At 53.4% G+C, this 8,612-nt stretch overlaps 1 protein-coding gene across 1 annotated transcript; it reads right to left on the reverse strand.

The window, feature by feature from the left end:
- Window positions 1–2,926: 2,926 nt before the first annotated feature.
- MIND_00535300 (uncharacterized protein) lies at window positions 2,927–5,431 on the reverse strand (the record flags this gene model as incomplete). Its single annotated transcript, XM_037362137.1, has 8 exons — window positions 2,927–3,603; window positions 3,779–4,157; window positions 4,205–4,263; window positions 4,318–4,433; window positions 4,483–4,614; window positions 4,664–4,676; window positions 4,717–5,071; window positions 5,126–5,431. The coding sequence occupies 8 exons, from the start codon at window positions 5,429–5,431 to the stop codon at window positions 2,927–2,929; spliced, it is 2,037 nt and encodes a 678-aa protein (XP_037222429.1).
- Between the last annotated feature and the right edge of the window lie 3,181 nt (window positions 5,432–8,612).

Below are 8,612 nucleotides of genomic sequence, written 5' to 3' on the forward strand. Positions count from 1 at the left end.
CCCGGAACTACTGGTGGCCTCAGATGTCTCGCCATATCGGCCGGTATGTTGCGACCTGTGACTTGTGCTGTCGCACCAAGGCACTCCGGAGACTGCCCCACGGAGAACTGCACCCCACGGAAACGCCCCCGGAACGCTGGCATACCGTCTCCGTCGACTTCATCGTAGAGCTTCCCGAAGCCCATGGGTACGACGCGATCATGGTCGTCGTTGACACCCTCGGAAAGCGCGCCCACTTCTCAGAGTGTCATACGACGGTCGATGCAGTAGGGGCAGCCCGTCTCTACTACCGGAATGTGTGGCGGCACCATGGGACTCCGGAGAAGTACGTCTCCGACCGCGGCTCGCAGTTCATCGCGGACTTCACCCGAGAACTTTGGCGTCTAATCGGCATCAAGCCCGCCACGTCCACCGCGTACCACCCGCAGACAGACGGTCAGACAGAGCGCGTCAACCAGGAGCTGGAGCAGTACTTGCGGATCTTCACCAACTACCAGCAGGACGACTGGGATGAGCTGATTCCGGCCGCGGAGTTCGCCTACAACAACCACGTTCACTCCTCCACGCAGCAGGTCCCCTTCATGACGGACACGGGACGGCTCCCGCGCATGGGCTTCGAACCCGGAATCCGTTCCGCCATGGAGTCAGTGAACGAGTTCCGCGACCGGATCGCCACTGGTGTTGCTGAAGCCAAGGCCGCGCTCACTAAGGCCAAAGAGGAGTACAAGCGCTACTACGACCGGAGACGGACTCCGTCTCCGGAGTTTAAGGTTGGCGACCGTGTTTGGCTGGATGCCTCTGACATCAGGACGACTCGCCCCTCGGAAAAGTTCTCCCATCGCCGCCTTGGACCGTTCAAGATAGTCGCTGAGATCAGCAAAGGTGCCTACAAGCTCGACCTCCCTCCGCGCTACTCGAAGCTCCACCCGGTCTTCCCCGTCGTCAAGCTCGAGCTCGCCCAGGACGACCCCTTCGACGGACGCCCCGGCTACGACCAACCCCCTCCGGACCTCGAGGACGGAGTCCCGGAGTGGGAAGTAGAGGAAATCTTGGACGCAAGGGTGAGGTATAAACGGCTGAATTACTTCGTCAGATGGAAAGGCTACGACGCGTCGCACGACCAGTGGGTCCGCTTCGACCGCGTCTTCGCCCCGGAGAAAATCGCGGAGTTCTATCGTAAGTACCCTGGCAAGCCACGACACATCGCCTCCGCGACCTTCGACTCGATTCCGTTCCGGTCTATGCGTCGGGACGCCGCATTCAAAGGGGGGGGTGATGTCAGGGGAACCTCCCTTTCGGCCCGGAGACGCGCCCGATTCCGGTCCGACTCCGGTTCCGACTCCGGTCCGGCCCTCCATCTCGCCCGCACAATCACCGATCCGTCAACGCCCTCCCGACGGTCGCCCTGGGACCTCGCCTGCGACGCCGCCCAAGCCTTCTGTGCCCGACAGCGGCAGCTACGGACAAGCAGTATATAGTCAGCTACCTAGCAGGCGGACCCTTAGAGTTTCTTCTCTTTGGATCCTCCCCTGCTAGGACCTTGATCTCAGGCCTCCGGGGTTGCCCTTACAGTAGCTATCTGGAGACGGCTCCCGATACTCTGTCGTTTTAATGAGCAGGCCGAGCACAACGATGTCGAAAGCGCCGAGGCAGTGTGGTTGCTTTTGCTGCTCCCCGTCCGATATCCAACTGTAAGTGTTGCGGGAGAACAGCAGTAGCAGTGCTTCATCCACCTCTTCCTGCGGCCACCGCTTCAAGAGCATCAGGTCTTCAAGGGTGGAAATGTCGTGGGCGTTGAAATTTTCGAGTTTGTTGCTCCAGTCAATATAGGGTGGTTGATATAAGAAACTTGATAGTGCTTTTTCGTCTCCCTCGAGCGGTTGACCTGATGCCTGCAGTATATCGCCTTCAACGACGGACAGAGACTCGTCGGGTTCCATGCTGGCTGTTGTTTCGCTTTCGCCTCGGCCAATCTTCTCTTCGTCTATATCCTTGTCGATTGCGATATTCTCTTTGTCGTGTATATTCTCCTCGTCTTTGATATTATCCTCGTCGTTGTCCTATAGATATATAGGTCAATAATAACTAAGAAAAAGATTCTCAACGCACATGTACCTCACGGCCCATGACATTCTCCCTGTCGTTCGTATTCTCCTCTTCGTTGTCCGTTTCAGCAATTTCATCTTCGCTGGTAGCATGTTCAGGTTGGGAATCCGGTTGCTATTTAGGGTCAGCCAATCGAAATCCCCCATGATTCACTTGCCCAATCCGTCCCGGTCAATTCCTTGTATCGTTGTTTGTCCAAATATTGCCCATCTCGCTAATGTATCTTTTGCTGGCGTCTCATTGTGGACAGCCCGAGTAATGTTCCCAGTCCCAGTTTCAAGCTCAGTTCCCACTTGTTCGCGTCCAACCCGCATTTGCAAGAGCACGAGCTAAGGCGCGGTCTTGGCGGGAAAGTTTCCCTTTTTGCGTATATGCGTTCTTCAGATGGTCTGTGTAGTATACCTAAGTTAGACAAGGGAGACAGCAGTATTGCTTTCACTCACCTCCTTCCCTGTCCCCATGGCTGCTTCAGTCCCGTTGCCCACGGAGGCATTGTAAGGACGATGAGTGGAAAAGAAGAAGAGCAAATTTAAGCTTTGTCACACCAACGCAGCCACCTTAGTCACTTCCTCACTTGCAAGAGTCAAAGTCAACAGATCAGTGCTTTTCGACATTTAACGACAAAATGGACGTAGTAGCCACAGGAGATAATTGTATTATTGATATTATGTGCTGCATAAGTATCACTGCCGTTGAGTCTTTAGTCCCGTCAACGTCGTCGCAGACGCCGCTCTCAGCCGTTCCAACACCCACTCAACCTCATCCACCGCTGCCTCCCACTCAGATACTTTCTTGTCCCAGACTTTTCGACCCCACCAGCTTAGCGACGCAACCAGAACACCCATCCCACTTGATCCCGGCAAGGCCAATGAACCCCAATCTGGGTTATTTGGTTCCAACCGAGAGACTGCCATCGGCATTGGCTTTTCGCCATGACGGTTGCAAGCTCCGCCACCAGGCGACCCACTCCTGGCCGAACTTCGACTGGGTTTGGCATTGTCATTTTGTCGGCCTTGTAGATGCGACCCGTCTTGAACCATGTGGCTACTAAAACAGGGCGATTGCGACCAGAGGACTTGGTAGGGCGATCGAGGAAGCCGTATGCAGCTTCGAGTAAAATGAGACTCCGTAAGAGGCGGTTGAACTTCGGTCCCAAATTGACCCCCGTAATGTCGGAGTAGATCTTGGTGAACCAGGCAGGAGCATCGGAAGGACAGTCTGGGGGTTTGTCGTTGCTCTGTACAGGGGAGTTGACAACAGGCGCAGTGACAGGGCCAGGAACAGCGAGTGTCTTGTTCGTGGGCTGAATAACACTGGCCTCCCTCGCCTCCTTCTCCCTCGCCTCCTTCTCCTTCGCCTCTTTCTCCCTCGCCTCCTTCTCCTTCGCCTCTTTCTCCCTCGCCTCCTTCTCCTTCGCCTCTTTCTCCTTTGCCTCTTTCTCCTCATTCGCAATCCTTTGCCTGTAGCCCGCCAATAGTTTATCGGCATCCGCTCGATCTTTGGCAAGCTTCTTCTAGTAGGCCTTCTCCTTTCGTTGCTCTTTCTCCCGCGCGAGTAGCTTGGCTTTCTCCGATGCCTCATCTGCAAGACGCCTTTTCTTTTTCGGCGGCGGATTCCGTCATGCGTTTTGGGCGCTTTGCAACATCTTGTTCTGTTGCATCGTCACGCCCACGTTTTCGACCCCTGGACTCTGATTGACCAGAAGTTTCGCCGGCCACAACGAGACCATTCGGACCCGAGGGGGTAGTTGTTTGAGCCAGGGTCGAGGGACCTGCTTGGGAGGAGCTACCGCTGGTATTGGCCGCAGAGTCGACGGTGGAGGGAGTGGATTTTGGTTTGGGTTTTGTTGTAGTCGCGGCTTTAGTCTTCGCTGTCTTCGTTGTGGTGGCTTTAGTCTTCGTCTTCATCGGCGCCTTTGCTTTATCTCTGCGCTTCTTCGGACTTTCAGAGTCCGACTCATTCTCTGACATGTCCGAGTCTGAGCTGTCTTCATCGGAACCCTCCAGGTCTGAGGCAGTGACGGAACTCAAATTCCTCGTGGTCGTCGGGGCCTCGGTAGGAAGACGGATAAGTTGATCGATTGGGGTTGGGGGATAACAGGTTTTGCTGCAACAGCGTCTTTGTTACCCAACGTTGCTTCAGCTCGTTCCTTGTCGCCTGTATCCAGCTGGTCAGAAGATGAACTGAAATAAATAAAAAAGGATCACTCACTGAAAGCTCCCTCCAGATATTCGCGAAAGAAATCGACGACGTTTGTCTGGAATCGAGGTTTATCGGAGGCCGGCCAGGAAACTGGATCTGTGGCGCGATTCACGCCATTATAAACCCTGTAGAAGGTGTCATACTTGGTCATTCAATAAGCCGACAACAACTTACGAGGATGTCCAAATTTCGCCACCGTTCTCTGTCGGTTTCAAGCCGCCCACCATGCAAAAGAAATGGAGTTGAGTAATCTCCGTAAACCTGGTCGCGATGGGCCAAATGAAATCCTTGAAGTCTTGCATGCATCTGTGAATCGAGCGCTTTAGCAGCCAAATCTCGTCTTGAAAAAACCCACTCTTCACGAAACTCTGGAGTCATTGGGAGTCCTTCCTTGTCGTAGATCGAAACCTTGGATTTGTTGGCTGCTGCCTCTGCCTCCGCACGCCTCCGCATACTCCTTTTGGCTTTCCTCGGGCAATGCTGTGAAAATATCCTTGACCACCTTTTGCCGGAAGGGAGCGTTGATAACGACGGGTTTGGCGCCAGGATTGGCTTCGTTGATGCGATTGGCCTCCGCAAGGTAAACCGAGCGCAACTCTACGGTGTGTTCATGCTGGTACTGTTGTTGGGGCTGAAGTTTGCGCTTCGCCTTGGGTATTGCCTTCAGGCGATGGAAAAGAACGGTGTAAGGACTGTTGGCGACAGGGCGGAAGAATTTCCCTCGCAGTTTTCGGGCATGATACTTCATGTAGCGAGCAATACTCTGCGTTGCCACATGAGTGAGAGAACAGAAGCGGAATAGCGATCACGTGCATACCCCATTGAGATCTTTGATGCGCCCATGTTTCTTCTCGAGCTCCTCCTGCGTTTGTGGCTCCGGCGACGACGGTCTGGCGTGAGGGTTATATGGAGCCAGAGGGTTGGGGAGGTCGGGCTCTTCGTCGTCTGCCGTTCGCCAGGAAATCCTTGCATGATACTCGTTGCAAGCTTGTTGAATTCTGTCGCGATTTGTTCGCCAGTCCAAGGACATGGCTTTGGCGTACGCTTCGACGTGAGGCCACAGAATGCGCTCTCTAACGCCTTTTGCCCAGAATTTTCTAGACTTGCGGTCAGACTTCGACATCAACCGCTTCTTGCTATTCGATTTTGTGCGTGCCATCCTGCAAGCCAGAATCAGAAAAGGTCAGCAGTAAGCCAACATGCAGAATTGCCGACTTAACACGCACACGTGTTGTAGTTCTAGTCAGTCGCCTCGCTGTTGTCGTCCTCAAGTTATTGGAGGGGAAGAAAGGTTCAGTCGGAGTTGAAGGCCAGAAGAAGAAGGAACGAATTTAAAAGAAAGGACCGTTACTCTGGTTCGGACACACTTGTTTCGAGGGGTCTAATTGTCAAACGCCAAGGCCCAGAATCTTTCTTTTCTGCGGCATCCGATATAAAGTCTCAAAGCTTTCGACCTCTTCCTGCTTATCGTCTCGCATCTTTTGGAGAACTCATGGCCTCTACGCCAGGTCAGACAGCACAGACGGCACCGACGGTAAGATCCTCACCCGTTTATTTTATATAGCTACAACTCACCCACTCGCGCTAGCGTCGATATATCGTCGTCTATCCCATTTCTGGGCAGCGCCAACACAATCTCCACGATTTCTCTACTCCGACTCCGGCGTTGGCTGGAGGCCGCGAGAGTCTGGCCCAGTACTGGGAATCTCGTCCACTGTATTGTCTCGAATGTGCCTTCCGTCGCTTTACGGCGCAACCACGGACTTCGGCGGTTCCCTACGCGCTAACTTTCATTGGGTGTTGCATGCACACGGCGACCGCCCGTCGCGCAAAGCAATCTGGACAGAACTCTCAACGATTCCATTGGCACTTTACTTCCCCCCAACTATCGATCAATTCAAGGCAACTACGTGGTCATAAAGCATGCTCCCATCTCTGGTGGGCCTGATGCCGTTTGGGATGCTCGTATTTTCGATGTCGACGCTGCAGATCTTGAGCTCATCGCACCTTTTTGCGGCGGGTGTGTCTGTTTCTTCCTTACCTCCGGCTTCTAGCTGAATACTCGCTGATACAGTATCGTTGTCGAGGCGGAGGACCTCAACCCGGCCTTGCCTCCTAATACTTTTGTTTTGCCCGCACCCCCCATGCCTGCCAATTTTGTCCCTCGCGTACCTTGAATCAATCAGCCTCAGTGTGATCTACTAGCCGTTGTGTTGTCGTCATTTGGCGATATCGATCCCGTTCCAAACGTGCCATCTGACTTCTGACCGCGCGGCACAGAACATTTTCCTTGGTTTCTCCCAAGCTGCCACAAATTGCCAAGTCCAAGTCTGAAACAAATGACTACAGTAGATGCTTTCTCGCCTCTGGCTCCTCCCCCCCATCATGACAGATAAAGACATCGAAAACCTCAAGCAACGCCTCTCCCGAGTCGAGCTGGACCGCGATCAACTACGACTGCGACTCGCTGAGCTCGAAATCCAGTCCCTCCGCCCGACGAGTCAGGCAGCTAGAGCTTCGTCTGCACCAGTCTAGTCAGCGTGGATATGACGACCACTCAAGCCTATCTCTGCGTTACTCAGCTTCTCCGAGTCTGATGACCTCCACAAGCACGTCACTTGTGTCTTCGTTGTCGCTGTCCGAAGGGTCATCGTCTTTTGCTCCTCCTTCCGTTCGCCGGCACGAGGCACAAAGAACCCGTCAATTGCAAGTTTTCGTTGCCAATTCAAGTTCACGCTCATCGCCAACCGCAATATGCTTACAAAGTACCTGGCCAGCCAATCATTCTCACAGCAGACTGGTAAGAAGCCATTTTCCAATTGCGTATTAGACCGACCATTCACAGGGCTGAGGCGGGCAGCCGTTCCCAGGGTGTTTCCGGAGGTCATGTCGACAAGCTGCATCCTTCGTCCGTCCAAAAGGGTGGTACTGCGAAGTTCTGGGTTGTATTTCGAGGGAAAAGTATTGGAGTCAAGAACACCTACACGTGAGTTCTCTTTTGGCCTTCGCCCCCTGCTGACATTCAACTTGACTTGCAGGCCTGATGTTGAGGAAGCGGTCCACGGCTTTCGCGGCTCAATATTCTCGTCGTACACTCACATCGAACACGCACGCAATGCATTCAAGCTGGCGCTACAGGCTGGACAATGCACAACCACAAGTTTAGCACACGGAACGCTACCCATGCCGTTAAACATGACGCCGCGCCCATTGCAGTCAGGCGACCCCTTGCTAGTCGGAGACCGTCTTCTGGCCCGCGCCCCGAGCGACCTTTGGTATATGTGTTTTGTTGGTATTCATCCTGGTGTCTATCCAACCTGGTGCGCTTTCCCTGTCATGCAAAAGCTGCCTCGTACTGACCATCCGCTGCAGGATAGAATGCGCATTAAATTGCATTGGAATTCGGGGTGGTTTACACAAGAAGGCAACGTCGTTTGAAGAGGCGAAGGAGGAATTCGACAGAGCCAAGAAGGATGGTAATTCATGGGTAGCACGTAGTCCAGCATGATAGCAGCATTCCAAAATGACAATTGATAGCACAATGATACAAAGCAAATAACTTAAGATAGCGAAGAGGTAGTAGGGGAGTAGGGGACGGACTTCAACATGATGGAGTATCTGAATCACTCGTGTCATAGAACGACAGTAGCTGCCGCTCTTCCCATGGAGCCAGAGATCGAGGGCAAATGGAACCATAGCGGTCTTCGAATGCTCTCTATCGCATGTGAATAAGAGTATAAGGGCGGGCAAGACATAACGCACTTTCTCCGCTGAGTTCGCTGTTTGACGAGAATTGTGTCCCGATTTCTAAGATGGAAGATTCAGCAACCCCAAGAGAGTTATTTCGGTTTAGTACGCTTCTCTGTATCGTTGGCTGTACTCTCTCGAGCGCGCCGTCGAGCGCCCAATGCTTGCTCTGCGTCTGAAAGTACTTCTCTTGAAGTCTGTGGCACCAGTCAGTATTCCCAACTGAGGGCAAAGATTGTTGCTGCAAACGCCCCTCGCCATTCGTTCCTTGGCCTTCTCCCGCAGCTTCGAGATATTCCTGGTGGACTTGAGTGTCTTCCGACGAAGTGGCCAACCTGCAGTACCGCCACGATACTTAGCGCAGGCTTCACGTTTTCGCTCAAGCACTGTGTTTTCAGCGCGTTGCTGGGGAAGTGGCGACTGTTGAGTGGAATGCGAGCGGTCCATGAAGAAGCAAGCCGATCAGCGCAAGATAGAGTATGTGAAGAGCAGAAAACGACATGGGTGTAACACACACTTGACTTGTGTAACGCACACTCAAGTGATGTAACGCACAC

The sequence above is a fragment of the Mycena indigotica genome, assembly GCF_014461135.1.
Source record: "Mycena indigotica strain 171206Taipei chromosome Unknown Mind.scaff0004, whole genome shotgun sequence".
Taxonomy (NCBI): domain Eukaryota; kingdom Fungi; phylum Basidiomycota; class Agaricomycetes; order Agaricales; family Mycenaceae; genus Mycena; species Mycena indigotica.